The sequence below is a fragment of the Gasterosteus aculeatus genome, chromosome 2 (genome assembly GCF_964276395.1).
Source record: "Gasterosteus aculeatus chromosome 2, fGasAcu3.hap1.1, whole genome shotgun sequence".
Classification (NCBI taxonomy): Eukaryota; Metazoa; Chordata; class Actinopteri; order Perciformes; family Gasterosteidae; genus Gasterosteus; species Gasterosteus aculeatus.
In genome coordinates this window covers 4,648,611-4,671,863 of record NC_135689.1, presented here as the reverse complement: position 1 = coordinate 4,671,863, position 23,253 = coordinate 4,648,611, and the positions used below count along the sequence as shown (strand labels likewise).

The 23,253-nt window shown below is 44.9% G+C and overlaps 1 protein-coding gene across 2 annotated transcripts; it reads left to right on the top strand.

Moving 5' to 3' along the window:
• The first annotated feature begins 1,255 nt into the window (after window positions 1-1,255).
• pacsin1a (protein kinase C and casein kinase substrate in neurons 1a) lies at window positions 1,256-23,213 on the top strand. Of its 2 annotated transcripts, XM_040192227.2 has the most exons (11): window positions 1,256-1,455; window positions 5,918-5,991; window positions 14,430-14,559; window positions 16,329-16,485; window positions 16,644-16,879; window positions 17,149-17,304; window positions 17,400-17,575; window positions 18,818-18,938; window positions 19,043-19,149; window positions 19,625-19,821; window positions 20,561-23,213. In XM_040192227.2, the coding sequence occupies exons 3-11, from the start codon at window positions 14,500-14,502 to the stop codon at window positions 20,668-20,670; spliced, it is 1,320 nt and encodes a 439-aa protein (XP_040048161.1). In that variant the 5' UTR covers window positions 1,256-1,455; window positions 5,918-5,991; window positions 14,430-14,499; the 3' UTR covers window positions 20,671-23,213. The 2 variants fall into 2 exon arrangements, with proteins under 2 accessions (XP_040048161.1, XP_040048162.1); XM_040192228.2 differs by lacking the exons at window positions 1,256-1,455; window positions 5,918-5,991 and adding an exon at window positions 10,504-11,434.
• The last annotated feature ends 40 nt before the right edge of the window (window positions 23,214-23,253 follow it).

Below are 23,253 nucleotides of genomic sequence, written 5' to 3'. Positions count from 1 at the left end.
TCACCCTCTCACCCTCCCTCCCTCTATCTACACCCCCCCACCCCACCCAATCCAATAATTTCAAAATAAAAGCCCCATGGAGGGAATTTTTACTGTAATGTTTGTGATGAGGCCTATTAATTAAAAACTTCTTAGTTTGAATAACAAACATTCTGTCTCCCAACCCCCCCTCACCCAATTCCATCATTACAAACTAAAAGCCTCAATGATTATCTGTACCTTAACCATGAAGTGGTTTCGTTGAAATACGCATTGCTCTTTCAAATACTACTATAACCACTACGAATATTACTAGTACTTCTAGTAGAACTACAACTGATACTTCTACTACCATACTACTAGTATTTCTACTGCTATTAATACAACTACTACTAATGTTATTAAAAATACTACTATGGCTAATAGTATCAGTATTCCAGCTGTTTCTACTGCTATTGATACTAAACCGACTTCTACTGCTAGTACTAATACCCAAATTACAACTAACATTACTACAAACAATTTTAAACCTCTTTTTATTCATCTCAGCTTTTGTTATTTCTGTACTTTTTAAAATTCATTTAAGCTCCTGCAACTTCTGTTTTGCAATATTTCACATTTATTTCAGCTGTTTTCATTTCTGCTTTTTCAGCAAATCTATTGAAATTCCTTTCAGCTTCTCCCATTTCTGTATTTTCAACTATTTCAAATTAATTTCAGCTTTTCTAATATCTTTTATTTCAGCAAATGTATTCAAATTCCCTTCAACTTTCTGTATTTTCAGCTATTTTCAAATATTCAGCAAATGTACTCAAATTCCCTTCAACTTTCTGTATTTTCAGCTATTTTTAAATATTCAGCAAATGTATTCAAATTCCCTTCAACTTTCTGTATTTTCAGCTATTTTTAAATATTCAGTGCAGCTTTCAGCTTTTTGCATTCCAACGCATTTTCAGCAGGAAATGCCTTTTCTAGTTTGAGAATAATATTTATTAAAGAAAACAACGTTTTCCACGGACCCAAATGTGATCCACATGAAGCTTAAGTGCTCATAAACCCCCCTAAAAATGCAAAACATCCACTCGTCCAACCCACGGCAGATGCTGAAACATCTGGCAGAGCTCCCCACAAGCTCATGTGGGAACACGTCGGGAAGGGAATTTACAAAAGTCCTCTTTCCAAGTCGTATTCGCCCCCCAGTTTTCCCTGCTGCCTATTCCTTGTTGTCCATCGAGAGGAAATTTCTGCCCCCTCTCATCCCCCCCCCCCCCCTCCTCCTCCTCCTCCTCCCTCCTTCTCTCCGAAGCGCGCCTGTGCCGTGGAGCTCCCCCCTCGCTGCGTGCATCGTGATCTAGTGGATGCAGAGTCTTGCAGAGAGAACGCAGGGTCACCTTCTGTCATTGCGAGGTGGAAATACCGAATTCACCCCAGCGCAGGCCACCTGGTAGTAGTTCACCTGAGCAGCATCAGCAGCAGGTGAGTCGGTCCGAGTGTGTGTGTGTGTGCGTGTGAGTCTCTGCTCCGTGTTGACGGACACACCGGAGAAGAAGAGCCGAGCATCCTTTCAGCGGCGGGCGACGCGGGGAATAAATCCAGACTCTCGCCTCTTTTCCCCGGTCGGTTGGACGATGTTTGCCGCAGCGACCAAATAACCTTCTAAAGATGAATAACCGACACCACGGCGGCGTACGGTTGTGCATGCGTCATTTGAAACGGTTGTTCCGTCGTTGGCGCGCGCCAAGGGTGAAGAGGGACCACCTTGTATCATCTTGGATTACTACTGCATGCTTCGGTGGTTTGGTGAAGCTGGTGTTTCCTCCTGAGCGATTTGACCTCAGTGCATCATCGACGCGCGCTCAAAATGTACCTGCACGGCGGGAGCGTGATATGAAACGCCGATGCCATGTTATTAAAGCGCACCGTGGCAGATGGAGATGGTGCTCGATGCTGTGGGGAGGATTGCCATTTTATGTTGACTGTCCATGCGTCAAACGGGTAAACAAGTCACGTGGATCCACGGTGTCGTAATCACCCCCCTCCACACTTGGTGTATGTACTGTGTTTGTATAAGTGCATTCACACCCGTTCTGTATTTTGGGGTGAAATGGACGCGCGTGTCTTAACGCGACGTTACGTAACCGGCTGTCACAGCAGAAAGCGAGAGGAGCCGTCATTGTTTCTTCTCTGGATTACGTGCATGTGGTTTCATCATTCATCGAATCAGCCCCCCCGAGCTGAAATGCATCCAAATCCCGTTTAGCAGCGGGAGTTTGTCTCATTTTGCTGGTGTTTTCTGGTCGAATCCGGAAGCTGGGGCGTCACATTCCGAAGACACCCCCCCCCCCCGCCCCCCTCCCCCGCCAGCCCTGTTCACAACAGAGGTTGTTCTCAGGGTCCAGATGAGGTTTATTCAGAATGATGACGTAGCAGGAGAGCGCTTGTTGTGGAGCTGTCCGCGGTGCTGAATTCTCTGTTTGCTGGAGTGCGTGTCTGTCAGCGGCCAAGGTGCCCCCCCGCACCCCTCCTACCCCCCCATTAGAGCCCGACGGCAGGCTGCAGGGGAGAGATGATGATACTGTCAGGGGGGAGTAATCCAATTGTATTGCGGTAAGGGGGGAGTCAAAGAGCACTTGCTATTTATTAGCCGACTCCTTACTCTTCAATGTGGAGACAAGTTAAAGGTGCATCACCAGGAACTATCTATCTATCTATCTATCTATCTATCTATCTATCTATCTATCTATCTTATAACTTAAATCATCAGATCCATAGACACTGTTTTTTAGATGATTATTTGGGCCTGCAAAGTGGGGATCGAACTCAAGTATCAGTATCATCAGATCAAGTGTTCGGTAAAGACGTGAGACAAATAGCTACGCAGATTCATAATCTTTTTTTTACTTAAGTTTGGCAACGTTTGTTAATGGTAAAATGGTCTTAATGGTATATCTCACAGATCTATCACAACTCCATGTCTCTATTCGTGTGTGTGTGCTTGTACAGTGCACGTAGCTGTTAAGTCATGACTCTCCTCTCTCTCCCCTCCAGGTTAGGAGGACTTGTTTTCATGTTCTGACTCTGGTGCTCAGGGGGATGAATTAAGAAATAATTTGCAGTTTGCACCCACTCAACTACTGACTTGATCTGTGGTTCTTTAACCCTTATTAAAACACAGCTGTTAAACGCAGTGTTAGTGGAAAGAAAGCGTGACCCGGGAAGTGGGAATGTAATAGTTTTGTTGAACGGGTTTTAGCTGGTTCCTAATCTGACTCTGCTGCAATTTGGTTTCTTTTTGGACATGTCTATAATGACAAAGGATCAACAGGAGCGTAGGATTGGTGGGAAGCAGTGCAGTTCATGCTATTGTCATTTGGTTATTCGATTTTTATGTGGGATGTCATAAATACAGTGGCAGCTCTTGTGACAAGGTGGCTTTGTTCTTAACGCCGCGCATGCCAGTTGAAATGATAGTGGATCTCACAGAACACATAACACTTCTTTTTTTTAGCTGATATTTCCCTTCTCTAAATCGTCTCGGTTATATTTTATAACAATGCTTCAGGAAAATTTGGAGTTCAAACCTGCATCCCTGTAATTCCAAATAGGTTTCTGATCCGAATCTCCCCGTGTGTCTCTCAAGACATCTCGCTTGGAGGAATGGGGTGTTTCCTCGTGTGAGTGACCTTTCTTTTGCTATGTTACGTTCTCAGCATCGAGTGCTTGTAGGTGGTCCTTGGACACCATGTGTGAGGGAGAAGGGACAATGTGTGAAATGGCGAGGTTGTGTGTGTGTGTGCATCTATATTATATAAGTATATATATATATATATTCTCTGCTGTATTGTGTTTGTTGTCGAGAGGGTTAAAGGCTGCTGTTCCTACGTTAAGAGAAGAGACAGTGGTGTCTGACAAGGTGTGGAACGAAAGCGGCAGTGTAAGAACAGAGAGTCTGAAGGGCAGCAGGAGTGTCTCATTTCTCAGGGAACACACACGAGCTGAGGCCTTCTCCCTGGTGGGAGATTTATCACATCGGAGATGTCGCGACACCTTCCACACCACAAAGAGCCTCTCGTCTAGCTTTTCTACCCACATTGAATCAGTTGCCATGCTGCAAATGTTGTATTTATTTCATGAAATACTACCAGCAGGATTGGAGGTCAATCATAGCGTCAATAATGAACGTCGACCGCGCGCGAGTCCACAGTAGCGCTCATCGGTACACAATGTTCCCCAGTTTTCACTCTTCATGGAGATCACCATCAACTGAGGTCCAAGTTGCCAGCTGGCTCTCATGCAGCGTCACCCGTCTCGACCGCGGCGCTGTGGCCCGGCCCGGCCTGACTCGGCCCGGCCTGAGTCAGTGTGTGTCATGATCTTCTGGGCCATTTCAAAATGGAGTCCCAGCGCACGCGGGCGTGAGCGGAGCGCTGCGGTTTGGACCGATGCCGGGGTGGAGGGTGAAACGTCAGCGTGGTCATCAGCGTGATAACTGGTGAAGCATGTGTGCATTTTTAACGTCGTTACTTTGAACACTAGAGGGTGTTTTTCCTCATACAGCTCAGGCAGATGGCACATTTCATTAAATGTGTTCTCAAAGGGCTTTACGTTAAGGACAACATCTAAGAATACAGATGTAAGCATGATGAATTATAACGGTGTAGTTCACCCAACCACACTGCAACAATCAGGTGAAAACACACACGTTCAGAGCAGATGATGTAATGTTTCCTTCTACGCAGGATAGTAAGCAGTTCATGTTCCCGTGAATGAGTCAAATGTGACATTTCATCCGACTAACAGTCCAAAACACAAAGACATTTCATTTGTGATTCATACCTGAGGTGCATATTTCCATTTGAGAAGCTGGAAACAGATATTTGGTACGTTTGATAAATATAAATATTCTATTCAAATCTGTCCACCAATTGCTGATGAATGATGAATGATTCCGTCATCAGGAGAGTCGCTGATCTCTGTGTCTCTCAGCAGGAGCAGTAAGGTGAAAAACAGCAGCAAGTGACTCAGCATTTCAACAAGAATTTGTGCCGGAATCTGTTGGATGTTGTCGTACTCTGTATTAAATCAATTCATCCACTCGTTGTTTTTAAGAGTTTGGGTTACTTTTCCCTTTTTAGTTTATGTAAATTGCACATTTCAAACCAGCAACAGCAGTGGAATTATTCATATAAAAAAACCCAAACGCATTATGATCCACTGGATGATCTCATCACAAGTGCACATAAGTAGGTCATAATTTAATCATGGTCTCAGGATGTAGGAGTGGGGATTAAACGTGTTAGTTTAGATCACATGGTGTATGCGGAACAGAAGAAACCTTTTAACAATCAGTCTAATAGAACACAACCCGATACAACAGTTGTGCAATGAACAGGATTGCACCTTTTTTGAAGTTTAGTATTTAATATATCAAATATACTTATATACTAACTATACAACAGTACCCACATCGGTGTTTAAAGTCTTGTAGTGTGGGCGAGCGGAGTCTGTTGAATTTTGTGCGCTGAGTGGGCCGCGTGCTGCTATGATGTGGTACGTGTTGGGGACATTGAACACTGAGGATAAACATCATGTATTATTTTCTCATCTTAAATCGGGGAATGTTTTGTCTGCTTACACAGAATTCACACCAAAATCACTCCATTCAGAGCTTCACTTACCTTTCACTGTCTTGGAAGCGCACGTGTTGGTTCATAACATCGTCCTTTTTTTAAATTTTAACTGGGTTTTAATTCTATCAACATGCTGGTATTTTGATATTACACATATTGCCACTTCCGACGGCGTTTCATATAATTGGTGTTTTGACAAGTGTTGTTCCACTGATTTCCATTTATGTTCCCGCTGAGAGCAATTTAGCAGCCCTTTTGACTTTATTCTCAAACGGTCGACCCCGACGTCTCATGTTTTATTTCCACAGGTGACCTCCTGCAGGGGACCAACAGCTAAACTCTCCAAAGTGGATGGAAACCTGACCGATCATTGCTGAAGAAGGTGAGTTGTACCTGCTCGTGTTGTCTCTTCCCCAAAGTCTCGCTATCGTGATGCTCTGGTTGTGCGGGTACCTCGGACGTCCCGTCAAGTCCAATCTAAGCACTCTTTGTATAATTCATAACGCTGAATACACCACTTGCGGTAATTAATAGCTCTTTGTCAGTGCTGTTAATATTTCATGAGGGTGGTCCCATCCGTCAGGGAGATTACTGGAGGTCGTTTTAGTTTCTTATTTTAGGCTTATTTTAAGTTGCCAAATAATTTATCTGCTTTACTCTGTATGTGATTAACAACACACATGAGCAGTCACATTCACATTTGTACTCTCAATAATTTGTTTGTTTTTTAGAGGTCTTCTCGGAAAGTATCTTCATTCTCTGTCTAAGAGCACGTCTCTGTCTCGGGGGGAGTAGTAACCCCCGGGGGGGGCAATTGATTTGCTCGTTTGATGAATTTGTATTGTGTGCGTTAGCGCTGCGGCAGGGAGGTTAAGCAGCCGTTTGATGAGCACAGAGTGTTGTTCTTGTAGGAGAAGGCTCATCAGGTCTTTATGGTCCAGTTCAGTGAGGCTGCAGGGATCCTGTGCAGTTTGGAGCGGGAGATGAAGCCGGGCTTGAGGTGATTCTGTAGTTAATCTGGGTGTTCTAAAAGGTTTAGCAGCAACTACAAGAAGCGAATCCAACCAGTAATGTTTTACCCCCTCACTCGTGTCCGGGTGTTTTGTCCACAAATGCTCTGTTAATATCATGTTTCAGTTTTTAAAGCAATAAAATGGCTCAAATCAGGTTATTCTTTGTTTTCCGTGATGTTATTTTAAAAATGTTAAGGGCAATATGTTCCAATTTGATTTTAACATGGCATGTCTATAATCACTTAAAAATATCAACGTTTAGTAAAGCCGTGAAGTCTCCTTCCCTGATTACATTTAAAGCAAGAATTATTATAATAATTATGTCTGTAATATTGTATATTTTACAAAATAAAAAACAAAGCAACTAATAACTGAGGAAGATAAGAATTACCAATGTAGATTTGCTGTTGCAGCACAGCCAGTAATACGATGTCTTGCTATTTAAATAACACCATTTTATTTAATTTATTTGTTATGAGTCAGGCCCACTTTGGCGGCGTGGCCCACAAACCTTTGGAAAGTAGGTTGTTCTAAATTCTGAAGTCACATTTAGCATCGACCCCCAGCTTGGTAGCTTGGTGGCTCATTTCTGCTGTCTGCCCGATTAGCCAATTCCTACATGGAAACATGTACACCAGACTTGTTTATTTTTCTTCCTTCTTTTTTTAACAACCCGCGGCACTAGTTTGGCTCCTGATTTGACGCATCCATCCATCACCTTCCAAGAGAAATTGGCCGTGTCCGTTGTTCCGACTGCTTTAAATAAATGTGTTTGATATGGTCTTGAGGTTTTTTGTGCAGTCAGATTTGACTCCTGCCTGTAAACCAAGTTTCGGTCCAGTTGCAGAGTCCAATTTAGATTTTGGCAAATCCGATCTGATTGAAGGTCTTCTGCCTCTTGGCACGCGATCCGTTACTCCCCCTAAAGGGCCTCTGGGTATAATGACTGGGTATGAATAGGGATACAAGGTGATGGAAGTGTGAGTTTTCAGTTGTCGGATCTGTGGAGAATCTGGACTTGTTGCCTGTATTCTCCTGTCACTTTGGTGGCGCCCAATCATTAGGTCAGCATTCGGTTTTTTTTAGCAAAATTACTATTATACGGTGGATTAAATTGAGTACAAAGATTAATGGCCCACTCTGGATAAAACTTTGGGGATCTTCTTATCATTGTGATTTCCACAACAAAATAAAATATCTACAATAAAGACGACTGCTAATTAGCTAATGCTAACATGCTCAAAACAACATGGTAAACCTGCCTTTTTTTATTTTAAAATTCTGTTCAACTTTAAAAAAAGAATATCCAGCTGACTCTGACAGTTTGACAAACAAACCTGAAGTACATTACTTTCTAAAGTCATTTCATTTAGCAGTTTAATGTGTCCTCCTAGTAAAGAAAACCAAAGGATGTTTATTAATGAGCTCCATCGCTGTTCTGCTGTTGAAGGAAACGGTAAACATCCAAAAACTGTTTTGAATGAAAACATTAGCTGGTTTAGTTTAAAACGATTTTTTAGATTTTCAATGCATATCCTGTTAACATAACCTCATAAACCTCCATACGCACGTGAACAGGCGGTGCGTTTGGAGGCCGCCAGTCACTGTTCAGTATTCAGTGCGGCATCGAGCAGCTCAGCGGCAGGAGGGAGGAGAGCTGTTTTGAAGAGCAGCATTCCCAGATTGACCGTTGCCTCCTCCCTCCCTCCCTCTGCCGCCCCTCCCTCCCTCTGCCGCCTCTCCCTGCCTGGACGTCAGGAAAAACTGGACCGGAACCAGAGCCTCATTCCTCTCGGCTCCCCCTCACAAGAGCCACTGCTGCGTGTCCGCAGGTCATCGCTTCATCACCGCCCATCACAACATGTCAGCCTCCCTCCCTCCCCCGGATGTGTTTTAACCCTGTCTTGTGTCACCGGGAAGCTTGTGGCGAGGGGCTCGGTGGTTACATAACCACTGCTGCAGCGTCCGGGCCGCTGTGTTAAACCACTGCTTAGTGGCAGCTGTGTGTGCGTGTGTGTTTCACAGGGGCTGTGAAATGTGTGTACATGTATCCAGCCAGCCTCCATTCAATAGTTTCTTCCTGTTCTGGTCTCCGTCTCTCTGTTTATCTGTTTACATCCTCACACAATAAAACGTACACACGGTATTGTTGCATAATGATAGCGTTTATTGCAAACCGTGCAGCCATGCGAGTGGCTCTTTGGTTTCGTGTCACAATGACGATGTTGATGCTTTTCCAGGTACAATGTTGTCTATGTTTACCATCTTATTATTGCAGGTCTGCATGTTAAAATATGCTCATTAGCACTAAACTTAAAAATCTCAGGCTGTAAAATATACAGCTGAGGCAGATTGGAGCTTTGCAGCTATTTGGTCATAAAGCAAAGTATTGGACCAATGGTTGTTTTGATCAATGGTATCGCTAAAGGGAAATGCTGCAAATCACTTATTGTAATAAGTCAATTCAACCATTGACTTCAAAATCTCACAAACATCGATTCTTGATTTTCTGACAGGCAGTGCGCTCAATCCATATCGGCTCCATATGACCTGTAGCTGACCATGACCTCTGACCCCAATGCGGGATGGAGGAAGAGACAGGGAACCGAATGTCCTTTTTAGTGCTGATCAATTTGTTGTCTGGTTCTGGTAGCTGAGCAATAGCACACCCGGCTAACTCGCACAGTTGAGCAATATTACTATTCATTGGAAAAGGGAAATACACACACGCACGCACGCACAGAAGGAACACATAATGAAGCACAAACCTGGTTGTTGTTCAGCCACGCAGAGCTCCTCTTGAGGCCTTCATAATCAGACCGCTGAGTCATCCTGACCCACCCTGCTACCCAACGTGGGGAAAGACTCTTTGGACCAAATCGTACAATTAAAATACCCAGCAGCTCATTACAGGTCATTTGAAATCAAAACAAAATGTGTTAAATATCTGATGGGTTTGACATTGGGGACAGACTGAAGGTGGCACATCTTGCAGGTGATCAGAATCCCCTTGTCTATCAATTTGTGCAGTGATTATATGTGACTAGATGAACTGCGGTACTTAAGTGTGTGCTTAACGTTACGTTTACATTTTTGCATTTCCTTCTCAACCATGTGGGATTGGGGAGCACATTTATCTTCAGTTTTTAAATTCAGTTTCAGGGGCCTTCCAATGTTGCCTGGAGGCTGATGGGGGAGAGAGAGAAGATGAGGGTGGTTTCACCACCTTCATTTTATCAACACATCAGACTCGATTTCTCTCTCGCTCTCACTGCACCACCGGTCCAAATGCATCACAAGACCACCGTCAATGGCCTTTAATTCCCCCCCAGCGCCGTCTCTTCTCCTCTGCCTCTTTTTTTTAAATTATCTAGCTCAGATTTTTTTGAACAAGTCTCTAATCCTCAGTGTATATACACACCGTGTGTGTGTGTGTGTGTTGCGTCAACTCGAGGACGTCCCACGAGTCGACTGCGGGATTAACAGCTGACACTGCGTCAGCCATCCAGCGCTTTTGCTGCTGTCTAAAACAGCGGTCACATGGCGCCCCGCTTCATGGCGGCCGCCGTGTGTGTGTGTGTGTGTGTGTGTGTGTGAGAAGTCTGCACCAGGCAGCTCTGTCTCCTGGCAACATCCTGCAGCCTGCTCATGCCGCGCCGCACCGAGAGGTGAATCGCATCGCTGCCCCGATGCGTTCAGCTGCCCTTTCCGGCCCTGTGCCTCCACCCGGGATCGGCCCCGGCTGTCCGAGCGGCTCCGCTCATCTGCCTCGCCTCTGTCCTGTCACGTCCCTTCTAATGCCTCCATCTCCATCTTCATCTCGCCTCCCGCCTCTCTAACCTTCTCCCGCCCCCCCTCCCCACGCTCCGTATCTCAACGAAAGACCTCCCGCCGTCCTTCTCCCGGGGTGTCCTCTTTTTACTCCGTCAGTAGAGGAGGAGGACACGCTGGGCTTATCAAACACAATCCACAGACAAACTAAGCCCACTGCAAACGTCAGCTGAAGGCCTTTCCATCTGTGACTGCTCTGAATGTTCGACGCGCCACGTCCGTGTTTAAGTGATTGATTTGAGAGAATGGAACCACTGAAGTGTCCGTCAGTAGGTGGTGAGCGCTTGGTAATGTGCTGGGGTAAAGTTAGTTCATCTCTCTGAAATCTTCTTACGGTAACAAGCTTACAGGTTTCTCGTGGTTCCTCGTCAACACCGGAGCACCGGGACTGTGTCATTTGTAAACAAAACATTTGTCTTTTGACTTTAAAAACTCAAACCACTGGTGATCATGGTGTTCGTGGTTCGGGTACTTGTGGTGTTTACTCGAATGGAGTCGCTGTGAACTCCTGTGATGTCACAGCGGCGCCGCGCTGTTTGTGCGCAACAGCACCCGGGAGGAACAAAACAAACTGAACGGCATCTGCGTGGCGCCATCCTGCCAGCATATAGTGGCACAATTACCAAGTTCATCTCAACATCACATTCCTCCCTCGACTTTTTGTCTCACTCGTCCAATCCGCTTCTTCCCTCGTCTTCCCAGCGAGCACCCTCCCCCTCTAAAGCCATTCAAGTGGCACACTGCAGGATTATCCCTCAGCCTCTGAGACATGCTGGGTGGGTCGGACTTATCGTCCTCTCTGGGTTCACTTTGTCCACCGAGGTCAAAGCTGCAAAAGTAAAATTGGCCACATGAACCAGTCAAAAAGGATATTTGGACAAATCCACACTTTCACAAGGATTTTTTTTTGAAGGAGTTCCTTTTGATTTCACATATCTAGTTTTTTTGTAATATTATTTTTCAATAATGGACCCAACTGTGGTAAGTGGATGTGCAGAAGAGTGTTTAGTCACTTACAAATGTACATTAGTTTGTATTTTCTCAGCAATACCGCCTCTGCAGTCGCACAAAGACTTTTCAGTGTACGAACGGGATCACTTTGACAGCAGCAAGTGTTGTGGTCAGCTAGTGGCAGGAAAACTGTTCCACCCTGAAAGATGCATCCAAATGGATAAATGCGTCTAGTGAGTCTCTCTGTGCAGTTCAGCCTAGTGAGCAAAGAGCCCCGGCTTCTACGTCCACGCCGCCTCTGCACAGACTCAAAGCTGTAAAGTTAACTATGCCGCAGAACGTGCTTTATTTTGCAATTAAGAAAGCACGTGGACCGCTATCTGGGAATTATATTGTGTGAGTTTTGGTAAAACTAAGCCTGTGTTTTTTATTAGGAGCTGGGATTCTGGCATCGCGTCGGAGCTTAACTGGCTTTAATGTCAGCAGGTGTTGAACGTAGAAGCTAATTGGAGGAACGGATTGATGGACAGGTAGCAACGCCAATGGGATGCGTTTGTACCTGAGATTAAGACCTACCACTATCTGCTCGCTTAGCTGCAGGAAGTCCTGCCTTGATATGCATTTTTTGTGTATTTTCTGAATTGTTGTTTTTGTTGCACCGGAATGAGCCCATCATGTCTATTCATAAGGACTTCACTTAAGGGTTTGCAGTTGTGGGGAGGTTATCAGAATGTCAAACTATGCCTTGACATCGAGGCCAAATGTGGGTTCCTGAATATGTCAGGCGAGTCTTAGTTACTCAGGGTCGTCCTTCAATCGGAGGTTCGGCGGTTTAGCTCCACTAGTCCACGCCGATGTGTCTTTGGGCAAGACCCTTAATCCCGAATCAGCTTCCACAAGCTGCGGCTGCGCCGTGTTAATGGTTGTAAATGGTCGTAAACGTTAAGAGCTCAGATGGGCAGGTGGCACCTTGCACGGTTGCCATCAGCGTGTGAATGGGTGAATGATGACATGTAGTGTTGAAGGGCTTCGGCTGGTCAGAAAAGCGTCATAATAAGGATCTATAACTCTGCATCAGTAAAACATTCAGTATTCCTCTATTTCCAGTCAAATGTTGTTTTATAAAGAGAAAGAAACTGTGTCAAACCCTGTATGTGTAATAGAATAGTAGAGTACACAGAAAACAGGCCTCTTCTCACAGCTGATCCTGGTTCAACTGAAGGGCCCAAGGTGTCTCTGCTTCAGACACTCACAGCACAGTTTCCAAATTGTAAAGTAGTTCTTTGATATTTCGTGCCGTCTTGAACTCGCAGCGCGGACCGGCGTGCTTGGGTGACGGCGGCCGAGGCCCTTTGATGGAATACACACTGGGCTCAATCGGTCACAGGAACCCTGAGTGAGCGGGAATAGATTGCCTCTCCTGCAGCTGAAACCAGATCCAATCACACCGGGTGTGGACGCCTTCCCCCTGAACAGCTTTTTTTGATGAGTGGACCCCTGTGAAAACACAGAGTGTGTGTGTGTGTTTTGCAAGCGCTGCTGCTGGACACACTTTCCCCCCACAAGCCGACCTTGTGGTTTAAGGACCTCCTTTTATTTTTCTCACAAGGACAATTATGTGTGTGAGGGAAGCGAGGTCGGCCCCGCTTCACGTTGAGCCTAACGCAGAGAGTCATTTTTCTCATGACTCATTCCGGGCATCAGGGACGGTGAAGGAATTAGCATGCACTTGGCTGCAGAAGACAGATGAGAGATGAAGCACGGAGGGCTCCGGTCATATTTGTACGAAAGATTCCTTCTGCCGCAGCAGACTCGGCTTCTAATCAGACGGCCACGAGTCGTCCTCGCTCAATGACCTCTGTGTAGCACGCTAACTCTTCCTTTGCATGCCGCATATTGGAATAATTCATTATTGCACTGTGCACCTAATTACAGCCATCAATATTTGTTTTTGTTTAATTTAAAAGCTGTATTAAAGTACTGCACTGTGCGGCCGTGTGGAGGAGTAGATAATAACCAAAATGAAGTCTGAGTAGCAACATTATTAACGGAACGTCTGTCATCATTTATTCGACGCGTACAACGTATTACACGTTGGTTGCTGCTGTGCAATGAAGAGCTCGCTGTCGAGGCTAAGCCGTCAAGTCATGGGAGCAGAATGGATTAGGCTTCAAAAAGAGTTCAATACGGATAAAGCGCCTTGTCGTGTCTGCTGTTCTAACGCTGGCGGTAAGATATCGACCAGACGTCAAACACACAAAAATGAATCACTTTTGATGGCGGAGGAAATCCAGAAGGAACTTGTGTTGTGTATGATTTACAAAGCAAAAGGGGATTAAACCACGTTATTGTGCTCATCTTGTATGCATTACATTGTTTGGTTCTATTTTAGGATTTCCGTTGTCCTAGTTTAATTTAACTCGAAGGTTTAATCAGAAAGATCTGAATTTTAGAAGTCAATTGTTTTGTAAATCTATTTTTTTGGTTACTTGAAAAAAATGTAGTTCAGTGACAAATGACAAACATAATGCTCAGATATACAGTACCCATGCAAAGTAGTAAAAACAGACCGGATATAAATAGCAGTATAAGAACAGTGACAATGGCCATGACACTGTGTTGTTTACAAACAAAGTGCATTGTGGGCCCTTATACACGCTTTCTCTCACATGTAATGTGTCAGAAGTATGAGCGGCACAATGGAAGGATTCAGGGTCAGAGCTGCCGTGATGCTTCACTCTCTCTGGTATATTTTCTAGGACACGGCGGCGTAAGATCCCCCCCCCGCCCCCCGTTCCTCGGGGCGCTGGACGCACGGCGGAGGAAGCTATTTTCATCTCATTATTATAAACGTCTCAAATAGAAACCATCACACTGGAAGGAATCGGGAATCAGGAATCAGGTTTCCTCCAGTTGTCATGGAAAGTTCCCACAGTGCCTCCGTGTCACGCGGCTCGGTGGTCCACACACCTCTTTGCACTCCTTGCTTGATTTAACGCAACATTTGTCTTGTTTTGCCTCTCAGTGCCCCAGGAACCCGGCTCGGCTGCAGAGGACAGGTTTAGTCATCAGAGTGCTTTGCCACATCCAGGAAAATGTCTGGCTCCTACGATGAATTTGCCGTCGCTGACGACACCATGGACAGCTTCTGGGAGGTAAAGGCCAAACTGTCACGTGGTGCTGTGAAGCAGTTTTTAACCCCCGCCCCCCTCCCCAAACCCCAAACCCGAGCCCGTGGCCTCCCCTCTGCCCTGAAGGGTCACGGCTAAAATCGTCCCAAGGAGATTAGTTTAAAGATTTCACAGGAAAGTTGGCCTCACGCTGATGGGCAGAGATCCGCCTGGTTAGTGCCACTATTCCCGCCACGTTTAACAGACATTTACTTGCGGCCTTATCTTTTTTCAAGGAGTACCGCAGTAAATTGTGTCGTCACGGGGTGCATCGCTACAAATGATTAAACACAACAAATGCGATCATCATTCAAGGTCCGTCCATCCTCACTTTGTGTGTGTCTGCACGCACCAAAGTGGCGTTAATGAATTCCCTCAGTACAGAGTCCTCTTTGTGTCATGGCTGTTAGCCACGGAGACAAAGAGCCTCAGTCATCAGCCGCTCTGAGGCCGCCTTTCACCGCATGCACCTGCCTGCGGCCTCGGCGTGCAGCGCGGCGCGGCTTGGCTCGTGCTTTAGAAATGCCCATAAATGAGTTTATTCTCGGGTTTCTTTTTAAATCCGACTGAATGTTCATATTCGACATAACTGGACTGTGAAGTACTGATCAGACTCTTGTATCCTTAACAGGATCAGAACACAAATGCTTTCACATGTAGAATGAGTCCACCTGCGTGTTGTTGTGAGCGTGATTTGGCAATCCATCACCAAAACTCACACAGTGGCACACCTGTCTCACCGCCTCCCTGCAGCGCTCTCGTGTCCAAACAGTACCAGCACACATGCATGCTCTGAGGACCAATCACAGCGCCTCTCCACGAGTTGTGCGTTTTGATGATGTGCGCATGCATGGCTGTATGCATCCGCAGCGTATAAACACAAGCGGTTTGTGGTTTCTGCGTATTTACGTCTCCGCGTCAACGTTCACCTCTGAGATTATGACTTCCTGCGTTACACCACTCAAAAAAATGAAAGCCCTCACACACACATTCACGTACACACAAACACAAGCCCATGTCATTGCATAACTACACATGCACAGGCACGAGCATCTCCCCCTCCCCCTCCCTTCACCATGCAGCATGAGCACACGCCCCCTGCAGGCACGGAGGAGGCGGAGCCACGCGGCCTGGCAATGCACTTTTAAGGCGGTATCGCTTAAGGTGGCCGGATCTAAAAGCAAAGGCAGTAAAATCATTTTGGCAGACAGTCACTCTGAATACTGGTTGTTTGGCTGAGGAGGTGCACGAAATGAGAAGAAATATGTGGCTTATGCTGTTTCTTGTTGACGCCAGTGCACACGAATACAGTGCCTTGGTGTTGCACATAGATTTTTATTATTCCTGATAAATGTAAAAATTACAATTAATTTTTTATGCTGCCTGATTTTTGTAACAATGACACAAATACTCTGCTTTCTGGACAGAAATCCCTTTTATTACCTGATTATATTTGATTACAACAAATCTGCTGTCCTATTTGCTAAGAATTAAGTCCAACTGCCCTCTTTAAGGTTTCTTAATGACATTTGCAAGATTCCACTGCATGCAGAGAACAGCAACCAATCAGAGCAAATATAAATAGACTCTGTTCACAAATCGTTCCCCATTTGATATATATATATATATCATATATATATATATCAAATATATATATATATATATATATATATATATATATATTTATATATATATATATATATATATATATATATGAAGAGTTCCTCTTAACCGGTTTGTTTCTTTGTTCTCAGGTGGGGAACTACAAACGCGCTGTCAAAAGAGTAGATGACGGCCATCGGCTCTGCAATGACCTCATGGGCTGCCTGCAGGAACGTGCCAAGATAGAAAAGGCTTATGGTGATCAGCTAACTGCATGGTCCAAGAGGTGGAGACAGCTCATCGAGAAAGGTCAGCATGTGGGGATGGGGTCAATAAAACGAATAGCAAAGGAGTGATTTGTGCTTCGCGCCGTCTTTCAATCTGCCACAGCTCCGCTTACACAGTTTGCTGTATGCTCTCTGCTAATATTTGGCCGCCTGTTTTTGAGCTAAATATTTGACCTGCAGGCCCACAGTACGGCTCCGTGGAAAGAGCGTGGCTGGCCGTGATGACGGAGGCGGAGAAGGTGAGTGAGCTGCACCAAGATGTGAAGAACAACCTGATGAACGAGGACGTGGAGAAAGTAAAGAACTGGCAGAAGGAAGCCTACCACAAGCAAATGATCGGAGGCTTCAAGGAGGCCAAGGAGGCAGACGAAGGCTTCAAGAAGGCTCAGAAACCGTGGGCCAAAAAGCTCAAGGAGGTGAGCGGGATGGATCTTCTTCGTCCTCGGTGCGTCTTACAGTGTTGCGTTGTCATTTTCTTTTTCACCATAAATGGAAAGATAAGGCTCTGATCGTGCCTGCACGGACATCCTAATGTCTGCGCGTTCGTAGATACCGATCACATTAAGATCTGCTATCGTTTTCTGGCCAAGGTCACTCTCTAATTTGAGATGAGTGGATGTGACTTCCTGCGGTCTCATTGGATAACGCATGTGTGACTTAATGCCTGCCGCGTTTGGACACGCAGATGGAGGCAGCTAAGAAATCGTACCACATGGCCTGCAAGGAGGAGAAGCTGGCTGCGGCCCGCGAGGCCAACGGCAAGACGGAGGCTTCCGTCACGGCAGACCAGCAGAAGAAACTGCACGAGAAAGTGGACAAATGCAAACAGGATGCGCAGAAGGTGAGAGCGAAGCCGAAGGAAAAGTGTGTTTAGTTTATTTATTTTTGTCCGAGGAGAATGAGCGGAGTTTTTTTTGTTCTGTTTTTCCGTCTCAGGCTAAAGAGAAGTATGAGAAGTCTCTGGAGGAGCTGAATAAGTGCACCCCGCAGTACATGGAGAGCATGGAGCAGGTCTTTGACCAGTGCCAGCAGCATGAAATCAGGAGGCTGACCTTCCTCAAGGAGGCCCTGCTGGACATCAAACGCCATCTTAACCTCACCGAGAACCAAAGGTTAGCCGGGCAGAAGGGAGGCGGTTCCACATAAGATTTCCTTGAGATGAAGTTTTAAGATCATGGTCTGTGTTTTCTCTGAAGTGTGATTGAGCAAAACACAGTGAAAGGTGAAACACGTGGTCGGCTATATGTGTATGGTTCCGTTTTATCTCTGCATGCTACGGCATTCACATCCTGCAGTGTAGCTCCTCTATCTTAAATATAATTCAGGTAGTTTGACTTGATTCAACGGGGTCAAAGGACTCTTTGAGCATGATTGCGTACTGCGCCGTTGCATCTTAATCAGAAATGATCAAAGGGCAAAGACATTTCATAACAGATTAGCGAGATTTTGTTTTGTCACATTCAGCCCAGTTCGCTTCAAACTGATTAATCGCAACACACTTCTCAACCAGGCATGCACTTCTCATTAGCGGGGGACACTCGCTGCCCTAATTAATTGATTATCCAGTCAATGACGTTTCTGCCAAACTGAATTTGCACTGAAGTTGACTGCTTGTCATCATTTGGGTTGTATTCAACCTGTGTGGAACTACGAAGCCGGGACCCCACAGCAAAGTGGTTTTCAGGGTCTTTAATCAAACCTGCCTTTGGTTGCCACGGGTGATTCCGGCCCTCTGCCGGTTAGAGGATTGCAACGTACTTTACCTCGCCGATGATGCCATTAGGCGTTGGTATTTGGAGAGGAGAACATGCAATCGGTTTTAACTGTTGTTGTGTTTGTCAATAATGCTCAACAACAAATGTGATATGCATTTGTCGTTTCCATTGATCTTTATTACACAATCAACATGTATTAATAAGAGGCATTTGCTCCACTGGCAGGTGACAGTTTATCGCCCTTTACAAATGATGGTGCGTAGCGTATGGACATGAATATGTTCTGATTGCATTGAATGTCTAAAATCTGCACAGGTTGATCCTGTTCAACAGATGATACAAATAACTGATTTTAATCTGTTACACGTGAAACGGGAAAAACTGCAGCAACATAAACGATGAATAATATTCCTGTAAAGGATTTATCAGGATTATTCGGGCCAAATACTTCGGCTGCTGAGAGCTTCAGCAGAAAACTCAGGGAGACACTTCAGTCTTGTCGTGACCCAACGTTGGATCTCGCTCAATAACAGAATTTGAACCACATTGTGGGCTCTCGCGCCAAGTTGGCAGCAGACCCGGGTTCTCTTCTGGCACGTTCCCTCCTCACCATTTGTTCCATTTCCCTCCTTTCCTCAGCTACAGCACAATATACAGAGAACTGGAGCGCACCATCCTGTCTTCAAACACACAAGAGGACCTGAAGTGGTTCAGCAACAACCACGGGCCTGGGATGCATATGAACTGGCCCGCGTTCGAGGTACAACGTTAAATCTCCAGTCGCGTGCATCACGCGACCCTCCTCTTTATCTGCTACTCTTCGTTATTCCGCTTTCGCGTGTTTCCTTTCACTCTGATCTCCAGGAATACAACCCGGACCAGGCCGCCGCTCCGCCAAAGAAGAAGAAGCCAGACGGAGCCCCGCCCACTCCGAGCACCGACCACGTGGCGCCACCTGGTGACCGCAGCAGGTCAGCAGTCGTTTGTTTCTAATCAAACTGCAAAGCACGCGCATTATTTATCGTTGTATTTTGTGACGAATGTCATCATTAAATTGTATTTTCCTTTGGTGAAATACCAATTTTTTGGAGGATAATATTGGTGTTTCTGTCGATACTAAAAAGGCTTAAAGAAGAGCAGATCTTTGTCTTCGTTGCAGATTGTGCATGTGAGCGAGTATTTACAGCGGCAGGATGGCGTACGTGGGAACATTTCATAATAAACTACAGTGCCCGTGTTTCTCATAAAGAAGGAACACATCTCACAGTGCAGCAGTGGGACTATTGATATATATATAGATATTTTTTAATTGTTTTTTAACCATCTGAATTTGCAGCACAGAGGAATAATTGACGATGCGTGTTTTGTGCGATGTGTTAACAATTAGAACAACTTTGAAAATGTTTTTTTTAATTTACCCAACCTGCGTTTCTTCTATTCTTTTAGCGTGAGCAGCTATGAAAAGAACCAAGCGTACTCGACCGAGTGGTCCGATGACGAGCAGCCCGCCACGCACTCTGGCAACGAAAACGGCGGGAACGGGAATTCTTTTGAAGAGGATTCCAGCACCGGGAAAGCAGTCCGTGTCCGTGCTCTGTACGACTACGAAGGCCAGGAGCAGGACGAGCTCACCTTCAAAGCAGGTATTCATCCGCCAGCCAACTGATTTACCATCATAATACAGTTCAGCTTGTCAATCATTCATCCATGAACTTGCTAATGTTCATAAAGGGGCTGGAACGCTGGACTTTAATCATAAGATGACGAGCTGTGGCATCAACCAGGTGGTCAAAAATAACCAGCTCTGACCCAGTTTCCCTTGTGAGGCTCCCTTCCTCTGTTGAATGCTGTGGTTTGTCAATAATTGCCACATGGAAAACAAATTACAGCCACTTACCACCAGTTAACGTAACCTCTTTGGGAAATGGTGTTAAAAAGGGGGCACAGGGACATAAAAAGGAGCTTCACTCGATGAAGCCACGGCTCTGCGTCGTCATCTTCCTCTCGTTGTGCACATGCACGTCCTACTTTTAACAGACAAGTTCTCGTATATATATATATACTACTGTATATATATATATATATATATATATATATCATACAAAAAAGGAAGGTGGTCGAGCAGATATCTTGTCACTATTTACATTGTGTCCCTCACCCAAACTCGTTGTCTGTCTTTGAGGTCAATAAACACGTTGACATTTTTTTCATGTGAAGATATCTCTGTGAATTCCCCCATTGCTAGAATTCTGTCTGCGATACAGTACAAAAACAGACATTACACCAATAAGTATTAAAGTATTAAAGAGAGCTGTAATTCTGCAGACTCGCGTCCACCATTTGACAAAAGGTGTTGATCACGGAGTGGCGTCTCCTTCACAGGTGAGGAACTGACCAAGACCGAGGACGAGGACGAGCAAGGCTGGTGTAGAGGTCGCCTGGACAGCGGCCGAGAGGGACTCTACCCGGCCAATTACGTTGAGCCGATCTAGGGGCGTCACGGGACAAGGACACGCCGTTGGAGGCAGCTTGAACTGTCCCGTCCAATTGCATCGCACATAGCCAGAGACTTAAGAGCAACACATCCCCTGCCCAACAGACGCGCCAGGCAGTCTCGCCTAAATCAAAACTTAGTAATCTAAAAGACAGTATATCCGTATAATATATTTTATCCAGCATTTGGGGTGGGTGGACTTACACATTTAAAAACAGGAGCAGCGGTTGTTGCGGTATAAACACACTCAACTATAACATCAAGACGGTGCAGGAACGCATTGCTTCTCTGTGTAGCTGTGATTAACACGTGATGCAGCTTATTTAAACTTGCAGCATACAGCAGCCCGTTCTCTTGTGACAATGGGAACATAATATAATCAGTTACGCCCCCAACCTGCATTGTGTATATACGGTTTGACGCCATTTCTGTGTAGCATTTCCAATGCTGTGTGTGGTCAGTCGTCATTCTTACATCTGGAATGCTGTGTAGTGTTAAAATGTACCACCAACAATATCCTCTTTTGGGTTTTTTTCTTGTTTTTTTTATTTTTTATTTGTGATTTGGTCCAACCTCCAGTGTGTGCAGTGCTATGTGTTTTTAGCTGTTTTCTGAACTTTGCATAGCAGCATGTGCTATGCAAAAGAAAAAAAAAGGACCTGCATTCCCTGAATCCTGCAGCCTCGTTTAGGCTTCAACTCGATGCAACACTTCAACTACAAAATGCAGAATTCAGTGATTTGCGTCACATTCTTCTGGACACGCTTCTGTTTTTATGAAAGGAGGCTCGTCGATGAACTGGTTTTCCGTTTGCTCGCTTCTTTTTCGACATCACAAACCTGTTGACATAATCAGAGGCTTTCATTCTTGGTTCAGTAATTCTTCTCTAATCTTAATCCACCACTGCTTACACGAGTGATCCATCCCCGAAGAGCGAAGCGCGATCAAGTCACCTTCTCCAGCTCGCCGCTGCAGTATGAGCGGTGGGTTCTGAACAATGCTGCCGGGCACTTTTCTTCCAGAGCGAGGGCCCAATGGAGGATCGTTGTCTGGAGATGGAAGCCTCTTCAACCGGACACGAATGTACCAGTGTTTGGGCTCGTTGTCGAAGCGCGGTTTCTCCACCGTCATTTGACGCCCGACCTAGCAAAGAGCACTAGGTGTGTGTGTGTGGCCCGTTTCCCTGCTGAGCCAAAGAATGACCCAATACCATCAACTATCTGTTTTCCGTCCATGCAAAAACTTCACATATCACAGGTGAAACAGCCTCAGTGGGGATCAAGTTGCAGCTGCCTCCCAGTCCACCCGAACTCCATTTGTCTGCTAAAACACAGCAGTGACCAGGGGAACACATTTGTCTCCAGTGCTGCACTGCATGTAAGATGACCCGCACACAGTGTATTAAATGGTCATTTTTAAACCCTTAGCTTAATATATAGAAATTAAATTAAAAGTCATCATCATGATTAGTGAGTCACATTGCTACGAGTTGCACCTAAATCTCTGATTAGATGGAACAGATGCTTTTTATCGTCCGGATGTTTTTAAATCTCACTGGACCAACAGCGGCCAGATGTGTTTAGCTCTGTGTCTGGAACAGGATTTGACAGGTTTGGATCTCACACATGAGGAGAAACACATCACCAGCTCACAAGTTGTGTCTTAGAGTAAAGCTGTCCAGCATAGCAAAAAGGACTACTATCATTAAACTGTCCCACTTCCTTGACGTGTGTATGCACACACAGACTCACATACACACAAACACACAGATATATACTATAACTATATATATATATATATATACACACAGACACACACATGCATTTAAAATGACTAAAAATTACAAAACCATAATCCACGTTACCAGGTTAATATTTTGGGCGAAAACATCATCCAGTGTGTATGAGTTGTGTAAATGTAATAGAAAAAAAAGTTTTAAAAAAATGCAAGTGATTGACTATTAAGACAAAATGTAGTGTTATAAATGTAAATGTGATTCATTAAAATAACAGCAATGGAAAACATATTAAGAAATAGGTACCATATCGTATGAATTTCATTGCAATGGAATCGTCAGTGTATCATAAAAGCGTGACGTTCTCCCACGCTGTCAGATTTGTATATGATGATGTAATTTAAAGATTATATTCTATTGTAACTGTACAACTGTGTTGAGTTGGAAAATGAGACCTAACCACGTTGAGGCAGTAAAAAGGTGTACATGTAAATGCTTTTTTATGTTGATGATCTCTTCCTTATGCACACAGGGGACAGCAGCTCACGTTGTGGAAACCCTCTATTAGCGGTCTAGAAGATGTGTGTTCATAGTTAGTGATGTACTTTTATCTCCTAACTGGTGTAGTGCCTGTTCATCTTGATGTAACAAGACGTTCATTTAAATATGCATAAAGATGATTATGATCACAGATATAATAATGATGATAGTGATGAAAAGCCTGACTCAAATTTGTTGCTACGGTGTCGATATCGCGATATTGGTTTGAAAGGGGAAACAAGTTTGTTGAAAGAAAAAAAAAGAAAGTTAGTGTCTGTGTGTTTCTTTTTTGGACTTGTCATGTGA

Excerpts from the sequence above, each read along its gene's own strand:
- pacsin1a (XM_040192227.2), top strand. The coding sequence starts at position 14,500 with ATGTCTGGCTCCTACGATGAATTTGCCGTCGCTGACGACACCATGGAC. Across the intron at positions 16,486-16,643 it reads GAGACAGCTCATCGAGAAAG|GCCCACAGTACGGCTCCGTG; the intron begins GTCAGCATGTGG and ends TTTGACCTGCAG. Across the intron at positions 17,305-17,399 it reads GCAAACAGGATGCGCAGAAG|GCTAAAGAGAAGTATGAGAA; the intron begins GTGAGAGCGAAG and ends TTTCCGTCTCAG.